The sequence below is a fragment of the Aythya marila genome, assembly GCF_965140915.1.
Source record: "Aythya marila genome assembly, chromosome: 2".
Taxonomy (NCBI): Eukaryota; Metazoa; Chordata; class Aves; order Anseriformes; family Anatidae; genus Aythya; species Aythya marila.
The window spans coordinates 37,436,348-37,455,752 of NC_139043.1; the positions used below are offsets into that span (position 1 = coordinate 37,436,348).

The window sequence follows — 19,405 nt, forward strand, 5'->3', positions numbered from 1 at the left end:
GCCCAACCCTAACCCACTACGTCAGGTACAGGAACAGGGTTTGGTGTCAGCCAAGGAAACCTCCCCACAGCGCCTACGTGCCCTGTCAGGCTGGAGGCAGACAACCAAGAAAGCAAGAAGTCGTAGCACTGGGTGACTACAGCTAACCCAGAAGTTAGGAACTTCACCACCACGCCGAGACCCCGAGTTCCTCCTTCTGGGGACAAACAACTGGCAGTTGAGCAATTACCACAAATAGAAAACCTCCTCATGAACTTTATTTCTCTTTAGTTTTGTAAGCAGTTGGGATCCAAAAAGGCTCGAATTGCAATCCAATAAATGCTTTCGCTATTCAGAAGTATTTGCAAAGTTCATTCTGTAGCAACGCTTTTTACGAGTAAAATATTCATTAAATACAGGATTTTTTTAAACAAGGTTAATAATAATAAAGCTAATCCTTAAAACAGAAACCATCAGGAGAAGTAACCTATGATAGTAAAATTTGCAGACAGCTACTTTAAACTGTCCAGAGCAGAGACCTTGGCTTTAATGGGAACAACTGAAATAACAAAGTTTTGACGTTACTGGAAGTTCAGCCTAATATCAAGAAACGGAATGAAATAATTGAAAAATACCGCCAGAAACTGAATTTACTTACAGTCCTGTGGTTCAGCCACAGAAATCAAAATAAATACTCTTCAGTCAATCGATGAAAAAAAAATATTACAGTACTTTGTAGGTATGAAATGGAATGGCTTCAACTTGAGTGCCAACCTTCCAAATTAAATGAATATTCAAATGGCATGATTTTTCCCTTCTCTGCAGTGTTCTGCCAACTGTGCTGTTTTAAGGCATGGAAGAGGCTTTTGAACCATGCTAGGTGTGCATCTGATGCAGAACACGGTTCTTCTGTTGTACAGCATTTTGGTTAGAAGAGTAAGGAAAGTTATCAGGCAGAAATCAGTCAAGGGAAAAAGCAACAAATCACTTCCAAAGCTTTTGCTTCAAAAAAAAAACATATGAACAGGGAAATTCAGAATGTATTTCTCACCTTTTTTAGCAGATCGCGTGACCACTTCTAAATAGGGATCAAGGTGGTAAAGAAGAGAGAAACAACTATTTTCTACATTTTTAAGAACGCTGAAGTGCTTGGAGAATATTGGTACAGAAATTATGTTACACATGTACATTCACTTGTAAATATTTTAACATAGCTCCAAACATAAAAATGTTGGTAATGTTACAGAATTCTGTTAGGTCCCAAAATTTGGTTACTTGTATTAAAACAAAACAAAACAAAGCTCTATTAAGGTTTTTGTATTCTGTAAGGTCATTTAGTGGCACGTGTAGGCCACTGACCCCTCCTATTTGTATATCATTTTGGTTCTTTCCCACAACATATTTCATAGCAATGAGGAAGTTTGGGAAAATCACATGGAAGGGGCAGATGGTGACATCTAATTCCTATTTTAGCGGAGAGCCACTGCAAGTGCTCTTAACCAGCTTTGCCATTTCATCTGCTTTTCTGTCTTCCAAAACCCCCACAACTATTGCTGAACTTGATTGGCAAAGAGAACGTAAGCAACAGGAATGCGAAATGTCATTTTATACTGGAGTCATCTGCCTCACACAAGTGTATCGTGAGGCTTGTTTACCCAGTGTGCCTAAAATAGGTATATGATTTGCTTATTGCTTGAAGATCTGCAAGAGTTAATAAAATTCAGAAGAGAGTATCATCGTAAATATGCTGTTTGAGATAAATACAGATATGGCCTTCGTATCTAAGCCTTCCGATTTCAGCCTGTTTAAGCCCAAATTCCGTTTTCATGACACTACAAGCTTAATGACAAAATAACATATGGCACAGTAACTTCTCCAGCAAAGATACGTGGACAAGAAAATATTACAGAGTAAAATCTGAGCAAGTGGGACGTTCGCCTTGAACTAGATACAAACCTATTTTGCTACGGTCAGTCACAGAAAAACCCGAGTATGTTTCTGTCCCTACTTTTCAATTTCAAGTGTACCTTCAGAAGATGGAGTAGGGCCTTTCCCACTCCGTAATGTGGATGGAATTTTGGCATTAATTTCTGTGGGTTAAAAAGCCTCCTGGAGTTAAAACATTAAGATAGCAGTGTGCTAAGGAGCAAAATAAGTACAATGCCAAAGAAATGCTGAATTGAGCAATGGAGTTAGTGATGGCGAATAGCGAAATCTGTTCTTTTGCCTTGGCAAAGTATCAGCAACTCACAGGATTCCTGAAAAGTCGGTCTTTTACTCACAGCAACAGTCCGCATCCAGTCCTGCCCCCTCGCTCCCGGGAGCGCAGTCCTGCCCCAACACTCCCTGCCCCTCGCAGACCCCGGCGCTGTCTTCATGGGTGTCGCAGCCGGCGGGACACGTTTCCTCCGACGATGCCCCATCGTGATGGGTACCTCTGTCGTTGCTGCCACCTACCTCATCCCCCAAGTCTATCACATCACACGGCTGCTGCTCTGGCTCAGGCCTTGCTGCTGCTGAGATTTGTGCTTCCAAGTTTCTTGTGTTCTCCGTGACTTCAAATTCCTGCTTCTCCGACGTCTGCTTCTCCCCGCTGCTCAGCTTGGCCTTCACGGATTTCTTCGTTTGTTTGTTGTGCATGTCCTCTTTGGAGAACCTCCAGTGAAACTACAAGTAAGAGGTGCAAATGTTAAGGACCACTTGAAACAATCTCAAGCTGACATTTGCTTTCCTGAGTAGAAATGTTTTTGTTATTTAGTTTACTCAAAGTTACTCTGCCTAAGAAGACCTAAGATGAAAAAATTGTGTGACTAAATCAGACGGCCTTAAGATCCTTTGTGCCTACATGTATGCACCTATTGCACAGAGAAGAGACTGTTCCGCGTTCTGCTTCTGCTGTTTTACATACCCAGTAGGTTCCTTTCTAAAAGATATTCCATCACTGGGGCCCAGGGCATCCTGGTAGTGTGCACTGTGTGGAAAGCAGGACTGGAAAGCTGCACCAGTGCTGACAGAGGAAGCGATTGTGTGGTATTATTCCATCTTCTCCCACCAGGCTAACTGGGGAACTAGTACTGTACCCAAAACTATACCCAAACAGTAAAATACTCTGCTTTTTGAAGAGACAATACAATACTGGGTCTTGCAGCATTTGCCACAAGACTTGCCACAGCTGCCATTTCAGAACTGTTTTACCTACCGTTGAAAGCAAACAGAGCAGCAGTACCTTGAAAGCTTGAAATACTGACTCGACTGGTCTAACATACGCAGAGTCTGACAAATATGTCATTAATATATATGCTTCATTCATCAAAAAATAAAAAAGACTTCTCAAGGAAAGGCAGACCAGGTTCCAAGCCACAGCTGAGCCATCCTACAGCACGCCAAGCCCATGTGAGCACACACTGCCATTTCACCAGGGGTGTCCATGCTGAGACAGATTCAGGGATGGGTTAGGAGGAGGTGCTCAGTACTTTCCACACATCACAAATAAAAAAGCCATTTTTCCCCTGTGACCGTTGCTGTGTCAAAGTTGGTCAAGAGAACAATTTACATTCATAAATGTTTGATTCAGATATTTATTCCTTAAGCACAAAGCAATTCAAAGCCCATTAAGTTTATTAGATTGCAAAGATGGAGCAGCGCTCCTTCCTGCTGCTTGTCAGAAGGTAGTATTAAATAAAATAAGAAGAAAAGGAAAGAAACTGGCTTGCACAAGATTCTTGGTTTAACTTAGAGGAAGCTTTCTTTCCTTTTTCTATAAATTGTAATGGTATTTAAGTGAAAGATAACTTCTCAGTTCTGGAGCTCAATTGTTTAAAATTCACAGACACCTGAGTGTTTTCCTCTTTGATTTGCAGAAGTGCTGGACACCCACAGCTCCTTTGTAACTCAAAGCTCTCTCTGACAGAAGACAAGATCAGAGCCCTGAACATGATAAAGATCAAACTGTAGGAGATTCTGCATATGTATGTGTAGTTATTCAGGTATATACACTGTATTTCACCCAAAAAAAAAAAAAAGTATACAGCTTGTTTCTGCTGAAATGAGTACCACTTTTTAATTAAGTAAATGAACATGATTACCTCATCATCGGTTGAATATTGCACTAGGAAGAGTACTTGTGTCTTACCAGAGAGAAAAAGAAGTTCTACCAATCCTTGCATGTTTTCTTTTCTGTTCACGTGGCTAAACTGAATGGCAGCGGGTTGGTAAGCACAGATAGGATGGATCCGTTTCCAACACTGCAACATCCTTTTAATCTTATCAGTGCATTTCCCTCCACGAAGTGGTTATCTACAGACATTTCAGACATGCCCTACCTAAGCTGAAAAAAAACCCTGAGAGCTTGTGATGTTACATGTGCAGAATATTCAGCAACTTAATCAAATGCTAAGCTTGGTGTCTTTGAAGTGACTCATAACAGCCATTTACAGACGTTGGCCAAGTCTCAGAAATATCTATGTAATTATAACCAACGTGCCCTATTTTCCTTGACCTTTAGGCTGAAAACGCATGCTAGCAATTTTTGCCCTCAAGTATGTCTGTATATTTAATACTGCCAACAAGCGAATCCTTTGTTTTGTCAACCAAACATTGTTCAATAAGTTTTCACATCCCCGAATGAAAAAATGTAAGCAAATTATTGAGTCATCTGGACGGTATGCGTTTGTTAGTACAATACAAGAAAGTCGTATCATACTGTTTTCTCTGTTTGAAGGCTTACAATTGATTACAGCTTCCCGCCCCTTCAATTCAAACCACACAGAGTGGTAATAAAAGAATGACCGAGTATGGGCACCCCAACCCTTGTCCCAACATCCCTTTAATCACTTGAAAATGAAGAGAAGAAACAAGAAAGATGGGCTTCGTAGCAAGTTCTCAGTGTTATTTGGCTCCAGCTTCACTACCAAGAGAGGGTAAATCCTAAATCACAGCCATACTCCCAGCAGTTCCCTCCTACTTTGGTCAGTTCAAATAGTTTCCTATTCTCCACTGTATCTAAAAGGTGACTTTCACAGAACCAGGCTCCCATTCATGGCTTTATAGATGAAAACTACCTGGAGTTACCTAAACTATTGGCTAAAATGCTCTCAGTGCTCAGCTCTGCTTAGCTTCCAAAAAGGGAAACGTGAATACGTATGTGTATCCACATATGTGCATTGTTAGCTGTCAGCTGCCTTCTCTGATCATTTAGGTGGATTCGGGGGACTTTTTTTTGCTTACATTCTAGCACAATTTGTTAACCTTCTAGTTTTTTAACCTTTTATCACGAGGTAGAAACATGAGCCACGATCAGGCCTGCACTGTGCTAGGCTCTATCAAAAGGTGTAGCAAGAAAGAGAACAATTTAAATAGAAAAGCCAGGCAACGGGTGAGAGACAGTTGTACCAGTTCCACCTTGCAAGACAGTGAATATGGGCAGAGAATTGTTAAGTCACATATGCAGGTTTATGACAGAGCTGTAAAGAGAAATCTACGTCTCTTCTGCTGCTGTTGAGTTCAACAGAGAATGAAATACAAGAGCTTTCACATCATCTGAGCATCTTCTTTCATTTGAACAGTTCAAGTCCTAGTGTCTTGCTACTGTTTACCAGGCCTCTTTATCACAGAAATGTTGAACAGGCCATTTTTACTTCTATGGGAAATCAATTACAATATTAAAATGCTGCCAACAAAACACAAAGAAACCAGGAACATAAGGTTATTTACCTTAGATTCTTTCTTCTTTGCTTTCTGGGGCAAAGAAGGTCTCTGAAGAAATACAATTTGCTTTGTAGATAAATTCCCTTCCCTGAAAAGAAACAAATGCACACTCCTGAGAATGAATTAAATCCACATGCAGCACCGTTCAAAGTGAAAATCCATCTCAGTCATTTATTTCTGCAGGTCAAAGAAGAACAAAATGAAGGATGACCTAAACAGCGCCTGTCCCCAGTGTCTTTGAGCAGCCTGGTATTTTGGGGGAAAAAAGATTGACTGGTTAGCCTGATAGTCTGTGACATAACTTTGCTGAATGTTTTAGCATTAGAGTGTAACCAGAATAAATCGTCGTGAAGAAAAAGCAAGAAACCTGAGTGCCAGGGTGCATGTGCTTAGCAGAGTCTCAGTGACACGGGAGGGCTCCCTCCCTCATGGGGCACACATCCTGGATAGGGCTTTCCACCCCATACAGGTGTACACCAAGGCAGGAGGCACAAGCAAATGCCACCTGCAGCTGGATTTGGGTGCCTTCTGTGCTGTCAACCTGACCTGTGTTACTCAAGTTATAAATGGGACACAGAAAGCAAGAAGAAAAAAATACATATATTTTTATATACATATATATATACATGCCTTTAAGGGAGGCTTAAAAATCGTAATTATGATTTTTCATTCATTCCTATATTTAAACACACATGAAAGACTTAAATCCTATTTTTCCACCAGCACAGATGGCCTCTACTTTTAAGGCTTTTATGTGTTGAAGCAGTCTTCATCTATATCTCATAAAGAACAGGGCGTATTTTTAATTTTTTAAGATAAAAAATAATGAGAGATCGTATTGGTTTATATATAAATATATTCCTGAGTAGTTTAGATCCAGAATGTTTCATCTTTGTTATTAACAAGCAGGATGACTGTTTCTCACCACCATTATGAGGAGTATTCTTAAGTGACTTGCATTTACGTCTGAAAGCTCCAAATATTAGTAACAGCAAAGTAGCCCCCCACAGTGATTATATATGCAAACAAAGCTCCTAGAGTAATGATGTACTCATCTCACATGGTTCTGCTCAGCTAGACTGTGTACACCAGCAGCATCAGACAGATACTGGTTAAGAATAAAATAAATTTCCTTCAAATTGGCAACATCTCACTACAAACCGAACCCCAGGTTTTGGTTCTGCTCTAAGTGGGGCTTTTAGGAGATCCAGTGCAGGGGTATTTTTTCTTTTTATACAGAAGCAAAGCCAATAAACAGAAAATAAATGCAGAAACCACAGGGCCATGCTGCATTATTTTGCCCACCAGACATGTACTTCCTGCCCTCTGTGGCTTGTGATGCTCAGGAAACCCAGCCAGCAGCTGCAGGAGGGTTTGCGAGGGTAGCTATTGTGTGCAGGCAAGGAAATCTCTGCAGAGAGAACTGCTTGTGGTGCACAGACAGTGCCTTCACGGCCAGAAAGCAGCGCTCGCCCCCTCCCTACCTGTTTGTCTTCACAATTGGGGTAGGAAGCACACACGTCAGCTGCCAGCCGTACATGGCAAGGGAATTCAGCAGCGGAACGTAGTCTGTCTGCACCTCGGCTCCCTAGGAGAGAAAAATCAAAACAGTTAACATCATGGCTAGGAGTGTGACAGTCACTGTGGCAAAAATAATAATAATAATAAAAAAAATGCACATAGGTTTTCTGGGAGGGGCAGAGGGTTTTTGTGTTGAAGTGAATCATTCTGTGCGTTCAGCTATGCAGGAAGGAAAACGTGAGACACGGGACCAAGCACCAGGTCATCCTAAGTGTTAAATGGATTTCCTTAAAATGGTAAACAACTGTGAATTTATTTATTTTTTAATAGCGCCTAAATCATCCATAAAGCTTTCTGTGTTTCCGGATCTGAACAAGACAACCTCGTTGTATTTTATCAATTATCTCCTCCCAGGCAAAAAGATATTCAAGAAGATAAAGACAGTACCGCTTTGCCCAGATTCTGCGCTTGTCTAGGCTAAAGAAAATCCTGCAGATCTGTCCTGGGATCTGTTAGATGACGCCGTAATGGTGCACCAAGAGCACGGCCAGAATGGCCAACAACAACAACAGAAACAAAACCTAAGTGCAGGTCTATTCCTTTTATCACCCAGGAGCACGCATTGCCTCCTTGTTATTTCCAATCAGGAAATCCGTGGGCGAGACCCAAAACATTGCCTTTCTGTGTGGAAGTCTGGCTTTAGTCACAGAGCCCCACAACAGAGCCTTGCCAGTGCTCCTCCTAACAAATGGCAAAGCCTGCAATTCACACATGGAGAACCACTGGTGATTTCAACAAAGATTGCTCCAGCGAGGTGTCTAATTGCCATGACGTCCACTAATTCAGCGAATAGATGCTGCAGCACATTTACTAGGTTTTAATAAACGCAAAGCAGAGAAGTGGCTACCACTGGCCTTTGCAAATCCAGCTATATTCCGTCAGGATAACAATTGGATTTGCCAGAAAGCTCAAGCCCTTGCACTGGTTTCATGTGCACGCAAGGAGTTTTAATTGCCAATTCTCAACACTGGGTAAAGCACAATACCGTCCTCAGTGTTAATCAGAGCTCTTCCAAAAAATCCATTTATTCTGCAGAAACAGTCATTTGATCAGAATTAATCCAAATCCTGCTGTGGGATTTCAAAGTATTCAGGTGATTTCCAACCTCAGCTATTCCTTTTTTCTAATGCATGCCCTACAGGTCACTTGATGTCTTCATAACTGAGGAACTGCCTGACTATGCCTATTCAAAACCCGATCTTGATTGCAAATAGCTGAAGAAGCTCTACCACTCCTGCTTAAAAAGGAGAGCGTGCTCAACTAACGTCACCTCTGATTTCTGCGCAGAGGCTTTCAGGGACTTTTACAGGTACTTTACCACATCAGCAGGTACAGACCAGCACTGCTAACTCCAGGTGAGGATAGAGATGTCCTGGGAAAGGGAGCAATACCACGTGGCCTCTGGCTCCTTTCCTCTGCAGTGATCAGGACGGATCACGCAGCTGTGATTGTGGTGGGTCCAGAGCCTGCCCAGACTCCCATTCTCCTCCTTGCCCTCCCTCTCTCCACAACTGGTTTTTAAAATAGAGATTTCAAGGGTAGTGCAAAAAATGATGACACATCTGGATGCCTTTAATTAGCTAACGCCTTGAAAACAGATTAATCACACTCTGAGATTTATCAGGTTGGTCAACAACGCCTTCCAGAAACACAGATGAAAACGGGAGCGTTAAGAACAAGGTCAGAGCACCCACCACCGCCAGCCCCCCACGAGGCACCTGGAAGGCCACGTAATAGGATCTGACCTAGTCCTGTCAAGCAGCGTTTGTAAATGAAAAACCAGCAGGAGCTCACTCATTTAGAGAGCGCAAGAACAGCAGGTCAGGAAAGACTGGCAGGGCAGACCTCGCTTGTGCCCCGAGCAAGTTCCTGTGTTGCAAAGAGGACTCGTATTTTGCATTCGTTGCCTCAGGTCGGTGCTTACCAAGGAGACCCTTCTCCTTCCATCAGGATGCCCAACAAACATGTCAAAAACCAGACAAGGATTACGGCAACGAGGGAGGACGCAGGCACCACGCAGAGCTGGTTGGGCTGCTGCAGAAGCCGGCTTGTCTCGGGGATGTGCTGCTGCTCCTGCCACAGCCCACGGCCCCTGCGGGCTCCGAGACAGGGACCTGTCTGCGCGGGGACCTGTCTGACCTGCCGGGATTAGGCACCAGCTGCAGCTGATGGGGTTGCACTGCACAGCCCCAGTGCTGCAGAAGGGAAAGGAGAAGGTAAATCACATCCAGAAAGGTGAAGTTAGTGGAAATTAAGTCGACTGAGCTAAAAGGAAATACAAAGAAAATACGGAAAAGGGAAAAAAAAAATCTGTTGAAAGAGTGCTGTGCGACTGCCACAAGAAGGTGGTGTATGGCTTTGTGCACGGGCTGCTGGCTGACAGCACGATGTGCACATGGACTGTTGGGAGGAAGGACGTGTGTACATTATGCAGAGGCACACACCGCCTCCCAGCTCCACAGGCCCTTTACCAAGCCCTCACCCACTCTGCTTTGGAGGACTCCGGCCCTGCAGCTCTTCCCAGGTCCCTGGGGGAACAAACTCCTCCTAATAATCGCCTTCGTTTGAAGGTGACAGACAAGAGGAGGAGCCTCTCCTGAATAAACAGGTGTAATTCATGCGGGCTCCTAGCTCCTTCCTTGCCAATGCAGGTAATTGCAGCCTGAAAGCCGCAAGAAATGAATTCCCCATCCCTCCTGAATCAGCAGCCGTGACCCCATCCCACAGCCAGAATTCACCTACCAGCAGGAGTCACGGTTACACACACCTCCGGACAGCTAGACAGAGTAACACAGTATTAAAATTGTTTTATCTACTATTACTTCAGGTGGAGGAAATTTAATTTCAAGCACCGGGTTTCATCAGAGGAAATTTCTGTGCTTTTTCTGCCTAACAGATTCGGGTTAGAAAACCACCAGGAGCAGAAAGTAGGTGCCAGAGCTCTCCCTGCTGAAAAAGAAGTGTTCAAATAATGTGCCTCAAACCGGGAGACGTTTCATTCAGGGAGAGGGTGGAAAATTTTAATTAACTTGCTTCCCACTCTCCTGTAGATGATAAGTAATCTCTGATCACACCTTGAGTGTCAAGAAGACAGAGCATATTGAGCTAGGCTTTTCCCTTGACTTCCATCACATGAAAAGAATTCATTTTATTTATAGTTGTATTGTTTGTTTGCAGGATTGGTTTTTTTTCCTTTCACAGAAGCTTTTGCTCATTAGAAAAGAATAAAAAATATGATTAAAAAATGATAAAGATAATATCTAGGGCAAGCCACACAAACAACGGCATTAACCATTTTTCTTTTCTTTTCTCCCCCCTACTGCGGCAATTTTAACCACAGCAAGATAATAAACACGACAACTACTAAGCTCTTCTGAGACTGAAAAAAGTTCATTAGAAACCATTCTTTTCTGGGCTAAGTGAATGTGATTTAGTTACCAGGCAGCTATGGATTGTCACTATTTAATATTTTTTTGCCAACGTGGATTAAAGAGTGGAAGATTGAAAATCCCATTAAGTAAATCCTAATAAAAACCTTTATGAGGAAATCCCGACAGACTGCACGCTAAGGTCTATGGACAGATGGCAAAGAGGATGGGAAGTGAGAAACGCGGCTGCTTTGCGAGCTCAGCCTACTCTTTGTGGGGGCAAACACAGTGCGTGGCATCCCAGCTCCTTACAAAACACAACAGAGAGCCTGCTGAGGGGGCAGTGGGCACTCCTGGTCGCTGGGCTGTAAGGCTCCAGAGCTGGGCCTTTTGCTATTTCACTGCAGGAAGGATGAAGAATTCGTGAAGGTAAGGAAGGAGACAAGGAGACCAAGTCCGAGCTCCAAATTGGCAAATGATTTCTCCATTCCTTTCTCAAACTTGTTCCATAAAAGAACTTCGCTTAATAATGTAGCACTATCAATCCATTAAAACCATTTATTGCAAACAAAAAAAAAAAAGTTTCACAAGTGTTTCAGCAATAAAAGTTGGACTACGCTCTTCTAATATCGTGCTCCTCCTAAATTTCAGCGTATAATGTATCACAGAACCTTGTTAGCAGACCTGCAGTGCTGTAGGAAAACAACGCCCCCACCCCAAGACCAAGCCAAAATAAACCAAAGACACAATGAAAAAAAACACAACAACAAACCAAACAAAACAAAAACCAGGAATTAATAAATCTACGGGCAGCCTTTTGCTCATTATCCTGGGTACGTGTAGTTTAGGCTTCTTGTTAATGATTACTTGTTATATGTGAATTCATGCACAGTGAATTATTTTTGAGAGTATGATGAGGCTTCAACACTACACTGGGCAGCATCCTGTTGAGACAGCTTTTCTGAGATTCAAACATGCCCAATCCCAATCTCAGCACACACACGCACTGCTGAGCAGCATTTACATCTGTCTCCATGTCTAGAGCAAAATAAGAATAAGAGAAATAAAACAAAAAACCTCCTGTGCCAGCAAAGTCCACGTCTCGCAGTGACTTCTCTGGAGGCACATCCTACTTTCTAGCACATGTATAAACCGGTAAAAATAAATGTTTGAGTACTCCTGGTATTGCCTGCACCCGTAACACAGAAGCACGTCTGTGTGGCAGCACTGCTTTGCATTTATCAAAGCAGAGGACAGGTAGCAAAAGCTCCTCGAGCTGAACACAGAGTGCTCTCCTCAAAGGAAGCGTGGAAACATCTTATGAAATGTGTTAAACTTAATATCGCACAGGAGCATCCACATGACAGGACAATTCCACATAATTGGCCACGGAGCACAAGAAATAAATATGACCTAGCAGTCCATTAATACGTTTTCTTAAATAGCTCTGGTATATCTAGTTTCCCAATTCCTGCAACATTTGTGTGCTATGTCTTTACATGAGTGCTAGGTTTTCCATTTATCCTTCAACTGGCTTTGGACTAAAAAACAAGCCAAAATATGAGAAAACAAACAAACAAACAAACAGAAAAACTATCTGAGAACCTGTGTAACCCCGCTTGCCTTACCACACAGAGCTTAATCTCCTCCAGACAGCTTCCCCGGTGTAATTTCCCTTGGTTATACCTTATTCTCAGACAGACTTTGGCTTCTGCAAAAAGGCCTCGTGCACCACTTCACCCTTATGAAACTAATAATCTGTTTCCAAGCAAGAAATGCAGCCAAAGAACAAACTCTCCACAGCCCCAGGTCCAGTCAACGGGGGAGGAGACCTTGAAAAATGCCCTCTTCTAACTTGCAGGGTTGCGTGTGTCCCAGCGGCTGCTTCCTGAGCTCCTCAAAATGCCGAGGCCCATCTTCTACCTGCCCAGCAGCAGCATGGGGTCAAGGAGGTGCATGAGCCAGTGCCCTACTGCCTGGGTGAAGATGACCTGCTGTGAAAAAGGAAAAGACTTGTGCCTTTTGTGCGACTTTATGAAGAATAAAATTCGAGGTCTGAAATGCTTCTTTACAGCTCCTTTCTTAAGTGGAAGGATCAGATCTGGTATGCTCACTTTTTCCTGAAAGATTTATGGCTCAGTGGAAACTAATTCTTACCTATGATCATGTCGCAAACCTAGGCAAAACGTTACAAATAGAAGTGATTTTTTATTCAGACTGTTTTAAATCCTGTGCTTTTCTGCCCTTTTATCTCACGTGCCTGTTACTCAGGTGGAAGAAGTGTTCACGTTGTCAGATTCCAGTACCTCGAGCACCACAAGGAAGTCTTGGAAAGTTCCAAATTTATGTCGCTAAATTTATCCAAAAAAAAACCAACGAAAGATTCACCTGTGCATTTTAATCCTACATAGAGCATATGTTTACAGAGTTCAGTAGGCAAATATGTAGACATTTATGCTGCTTTTGGATCTCACCTAAAAGAAAGAAACCATTATAAAAACCTGTTAAAGATTACAGGCTCCTGAAAGTTTTGTTCAGCTTTACTTAAACAACAGCAAGGGACAAAATACTGAAATACTATGCCCAGACAACACAGACGTCCTTTGGATGGCAAAAAGGGTCACTCATTTCTGAGTGAACTGCATTTCATGCCCATCGCCATCAGCTCCTTTGCAGCCCTCGTCCATGGCTAAACCAGAACTGGCTTAATTGACGTATGACCTAAATCAAATCTGCAGTCAAATCAAATCTTCATTTCCAGAGAATTTTTCTAAAGGCTTACATTAAGGCAACTTGCAACCTAGGCTCAGCAGAGATCAGTCTTAAATCTTCTGATATGTCACACGGTAAAAGATTTACCATGTCTACAGAAGGCACTGACCCCAATCAGTTTTGAAAGGGAAGTGGCAACACCGTGATATATTTGAGACTGTATTCATGCTGGTGTACCAGAGATATGGTACAGCAGAAAATAAAAAAGTGATGAATCGCAAGCTGAAGATTTTCAGTGAGAAAATATCTGTAAATTAAGGAGAGTATTTTCAGAATGAACAGGCCTTCAGAAGAAGAACAGTGAAGAAATCAAAAATAAATATTATAGCACAACTTTAAAGACAGTACTAGCTATTTTGTCATGGCTAATGGGGGAGAGAAGGTGACAGATTAGAGTTGGGGAGAGGGAAATCATGCAGGCTTTGATTAATCAGAGCTGTCTCCACACATTTGCCCACACAAGCAGAATTAAAACCATCATGCAAGTTTTAGGGCTAGATCTCAGAGACTGCAGTGGAAATAACATGCCCTGACATTTCTACAGTTAAAATGACAGGGATGCGAGCAGCATTTTGTCATTAGAAGTCCTCTGGTCAGTCACAGAGGATGTCACAGCTCTACTTAGCTTGAGAAGAAAGAGTTAAATTACTCAGAGCTATTACATCCTGTCTGCTGCTTGGCGGGACCACATACTGTGACAGCTGCAAGCTTTACATCCTCTGCAAACTGACATTTTACACACAGACCCAGTGCATCACACTGTTCAGCTTGTTTTTTCTATTAGCCTTAGCAATTAAAAAAGCAGCACTTTCCCTGCTAAGAGGTGTGCCAGCCCCTCTCTTTTGCCTTTATGATTAAACAGCAAAACTTTACCTTTTCAGTGAGAAAGGTTCTCTCCAGATATATATATATGTATTATTACTGAGGGCATCGTGCTTGCTATATGTCTTCCTGTCTTAAACAGCTTTCTTTTGTTGTGGCTGGGTTTCTATTCATTTGTTTCTTCTTAATTGGGCTACAGCACAATGAATTCGCACAGTTCAGACCACATCTGAACAAGTTCACAGCTCATCCAGACAATCGTATCTGATGCAAATTTAAAACTAGGATCCATTACACACATTCATGTCATGCTGTCCATCACTGCCTCTACTGCTGCCTTGGTATATACAAAAATAACAAACGGAAAGGTTAATCTAAATCACGGCTAAACTTATATCAAAAAATAAGAAATTCCACAATAATGAGGCGTTCCACTGCTCCAATACTCTCTCTGATAATATTTTGAACCACCCATAATAGAAATAAAGCATTTACGGGCTACCAAACTCTGTCTCCTTCCTCCCATGTTACAGTCCCTCCCTCTGCCCCTTCATTATTCCATGCTTACAGCAAATAAGGGTGAATCCCAACAGGATTTAACAGAGGCAGCTGGGTCTTCTGGTCAGGACACTGGGCAAGTGCCTACAGATTCTTCTGGTGTCCAGTATTTCTTCACTCATTTGATAACTTTACTTATCTGTGCCTGCTATCTCAGAAAGCACAAAACATGAAATACCCAGGAAGTTACTTAAATCTCAGGGGAAGAAAACAGAGGTGGTCAGCTCTGCTCTGTCTCTGTCTGGGGGCAACCTTTCCAAGAGTTCCTCCACGCCTCAGCCTCCTTCAGCAGGCTTTTTCCCCTCCACTTTCAGATCGGCGTGTAATACACTCGTGATGTCCCCAAAAGAGGGGCACCGTATCTCAGAAGAGCAGAATTGCCAGGAAACTGCCAGCATCCAGATTTCAACTTACAGCAGAGAACGATCTGATCACACCAGCAAGTTGTGCACATGCTGCCAGCCAGCTTCTGAAACTGCACACAGACCTCCCAAATCTTGCGTCTGGAACACGAGATCCTCCACATCAGCCCTCACACAGACACGGTACGCAGCACTACAGCATCTCTGGACACACCAGATGGGTTTCGTTGGCTGGTTCCTTAATCTGTTGACCAGCTGTGCCTCCAGCCCGGGACAGCTACCCAGGAGAAAGGCACTGCTGCTACAATTACAGCAAATGATGCTCTGCCTTCCAGGGCTGTAACACTTCAAGTGGCCCTGCCAGAAGATGCTCCTCAACCATACCCTAGCTTTCAGTCCCTGCCATCACAAGGTTCCCTTTATCAGATGCTGTCCTTGTCACGTAGCATGAGGCAAACTTTCTTATGTTCACCAAGAGCAAACTACGAGGTGTGTAGGGAGCATTGTGTGTAACTCCCTTGCAATATCCTTCTGAGTCTCACAGAGCCTCTTGGTGGTTGTCTGAGACAAGCCAAACTGATTCAGACCAAGAATCCATTTAACTCTGAAAGCTGCCTCCAATGTGGCTCTACAGGACACCTACGGGAGAGTAATATTAGGGCAAGCACGTAGGATACCTGCCCCAAATATTTAACATATTCCCTCAGCACAGCACATGGTTTAGTTTCTACTGAAACCAGCTGGTGAGGTGAGATGCAGTAAGCAGGGAGGATCAGGGGGGTTCCCTTCCAAAATGTACACCTAGTCTGAACTAAAATGCTTGTACATATGCAGAGATAGCGATAGAGAAGACAGAAACTGTGGAAGAGATGACTTTCTCTATCCAAACCCATCTAAATTTTTGAAGCCACAGCATTCTCCAGAAATGTGATCCACAGATCTACCTTCTGCTGCATGAAGAATGACCTAAATTAATTTCTTTTTGCTTGTTTTCACCTGGCCCTTCACTAGTGCCATATGAGGGCTCTCATTTTTTTAGATACACATTAGCACAAGAAAAGCTGCTGTTAACACGTTACACTGTTCTTCAAAAAGTTTCTAGCCATTATTATACAGCCATTCCTTGCTACACTACAAAGTCATCATCTAATAACCAAACTCTTAACCCTAGACTCTTGGAATTTCACACATTTCGTCTAGCATCTGTCCCAATTTTCGTTACTTTTAGTAATCCATACTTTTGGCATGTATTTGCCTTGCTTAAGTCTCTTTTAGGATTTCACACCATTTATGATATATTCTAAGCTGGAAGATCAAGCATCGCCTTTATAGATACCTAAAATATATTTCTGGCAGCCCAGAGTAATTTAACAATAAATCAAAAAAAGAAATCTGAAAGATAGCCAACAATTTCTTCTTTACCCCTGTGATCTTTTTGCTTCTTTTTGTGAAGTATTTTAAGCCCAGTTTTTTAAATACCTACCTGCGTACCAAACTTGCTGTGGAAGATCTGTATTGACTGATCTGAACGGTGGTTTTACTGATCTGAGCGTGCATTTAGATCAATAAAAAGTCAACCTATGATATGCACAGTTTGTTTTCAGGGATCTACCCAGAACATACATTTTTTTCAGCATATGAAGGAGGTCAGACAGAAGCAAATGTGATAATTTCTGCACTCCTACTCCATGTAAGTCTATGTAAAGGGACAGAGTCTTTTCAACTGTGATACTACACTGACCCGCATGGTCATATTGCCCTTGCAACCAATGGAGGTACTCTACAATTCATCTAACAAACACCTGTATTTTTGGGACAGACAGCCCTGAGTTTCATTGCTTGCCACCACCCGCGTTGCCCCCTCTTCCCACTCACCCAATAAAGTATGGAAAGGATCAAAATAGTATCAAATGTCAAAAAAAAAAAAAAATAGGACAAGAGGGAATGGCCTCAAGTTGTGCCAGGGGAGGTTCAGGTTGGAAATGAGGAGACATTTCTGATCAGAAAGAGCAGTCAGGCACTGGGACAGGTTGCCCAGGGAGGTGATAGAGTCACCGTCCCCGGGGGTGTTTAGGGAAAGGTTGGACGTGGTGCTTGGGGACATGGGTTAGTGGGTGACAGTTGTGGTAGGGGCATGGTTGGACCAGATGATCTTGGAGGGCTTTTCCAACCTTAATGATTCTATGAAAATCAAAAGAGCACTGTTCAAAACCAGAGTGTGGTTAGCTGACATCACTAATGCTGATCCCTGTACCTCAGTCACCTGTATGCTACTGCTGAAGGACAGGTAAATATGTAAGTCCGCCTCTATGCAGTGATTTGATTTACAAAAAAAAAATAAATCAAAGAAAAACTGCACACGTACCTTCAGTACAGTCCACTGTTCTACAACAATAGCATCATAGCCCTGCATGGTTTTACCGTCTTCCACAGCAACATCTTCAAAGAGAAACACTCCATCCGTTGTTCCATGAAAGGAATCTGTGAAAACGCAGGGTTACGAGTAAGCTCTACAGAAGACAACCCACGTGTTACGAGGCATTTGAATTCATTAACAGCATGTTGCTCCAGGCATGTTAATAAGAGAAGTGCGTAGACCTTCATCTGAAAGCCCAGCTATATTAAATGAATGAAGCGGGTATCTCTAGCAGTTTTTAAGAGCAGCCATCACCGTCCACTCTGTTACTCCAGAGTTTGTCATCAGAAGACACAGCTCTTGCATTCTGAGCAGCCACAATGAGTTCAGCCCTCAGTTCTGCAGTACTGTTCACCTAAATGAAGTTATACAAACATCTGCAGGCTGAAGACCATGCATTATGTTGCATCAACTTCTCAAAGGCTTTTGTAGGTACTCTGATATTAACAACAGTATGCATGCAACCTCCCAAGTCCAAACCCTATCCATGGATCAGGCACCGCAGTTACCATGATCTACACGGACAAAGGATGATCTGGCATATCTGAATGCTGTGAAAGAAAAGATACATTCATAACTATTTCATCAATTTGTAAAGGCATTTGGACCATCTGGCTTAGTGGCTCTCTACTCTCATTTGTATTCCCAGCATGTTCAGCCCTTTTTCAGACTACACATACTATCCAAGTTACTTCAGCAGCGCTTTCTCCTTGAACCTAGCTGTGTACTTGATTATCAGCAGCCACTCCCATATAGGCAAGCCCTCATTTTTTATCAGCTTTGTGACACAATAGACTCCAACTAATTGAAAAAACTGACTTACCTTTCCTTGCTAAAGTAAGATAAATGATGAAATAATAGCCTTTTCTAACAAACAGTACATAAACAGTATTGTGCTCTTTATCAACAGAGAGAACTCCTGTCACATTGTCACAAGCATGTTCCTCAGCCTGCCTTCCTGGTTTAAATAACACATTTACCCTCTACAACTGATTATAAAGACCTTGCTCATCCCCGGCCTGAGTGTTGTATTTTACACAATAGTTTCTTTGCATTTTAAGGAAAACAGTGTTCCTTGCAGCACACATGCCAAACTGACAGACCCTCAAACTGACTTGTAGGTAAGACAACACGTATCAAACTCACCATCAATTTTCACAGAGGAGTGAAGAGGATTAAAAAGCTTCTTACCCTTGTCAACACGACTCCTAGCCAACACTTCATATAACCTATACTCAGTTTATTATCCAGAAATGCAAAGCCCATAAAAAACTAGACTCCTGTGCTTGAAGGCTCCTATCTAGAAATATATGTGGCAAAGCTGTTGTTGCAGGTGTAAAGCATCTGCACGGCCCCTTGCTTCGACGTGCATGGTCCACTGCTCTTTTTTTTTGCTGAAGTTTCAATCCAGTCATTCAGTTAAAAATGAGCAGATGCAGATACTCATAGATAACACAAAACCAGATTAATTATTTATTTCTGTTGAGGAGGAGGAAAGTTGTAAACCATTTCATAATTCCCACTCTCTTTGGGATTATGTAGATTAGGTAGATTTCTCATCTCAGTGAGGTGAACATTCATTTCTGCTGTGAAATACCAGGTAAGGTCTCTAAAAAAGCTGGGTTACAGGTTGGAAAACATGGGGAGAACAAGCTTGTCACATCCAAACAGGCACAAGCCTCGATTACCGTATTTTATACAGAAATGGCATTTTGTTAGGTCCTACATTTCAAAGCGGGAACCAACCCAACTTCTGTGCCACACGTCACATTCCAACAGCCCAGCCCACGCCCAGATCTATTTTAGGATGCACAGCATACAAATAACCCTTTGCTTTTCTA

The 19,405-nt window shown here is 42.5% G+C and overlaps 1 protein-coding gene across 4 annotated transcripts in view; it reads right to left on the reverse strand.

Moving 5' to 3' along the window:
• Positions 1-243: 243 nt before the first annotated feature.
• Positions 244-19,405, reverse strand: part of RFTN1 (raftlin, lipid raft linker 1) — a 92,652-nt gene continuing 73,490 nt past the window's right edge. For all 4 annotated transcript variants that reach the window (XM_082752862.1, XM_082752863.1, XM_082752864.1 and 1 more), the window contains 4 exons: positions 17,514-17,629; positions 7,170-7,273; positions 5,692-5,773; positions 244-2,646 (listed from right to left, as the gene is read on the reverse strand). In XM_082752862.1, coding sequence (XP_082608988.1) covers positions 2,254-2,646; positions 5,692-5,773; positions 7,170-7,273; positions 17,514-17,629 — 695 coding nt within the window. In that variant the 3' untranslated portion in view covers positions 244-2,253. The remainder of the gene's footprint in view (positions 2,647-5,691; positions 5,774-7,169; positions 7,274-17,513; positions 17,630-19,405) is intronic.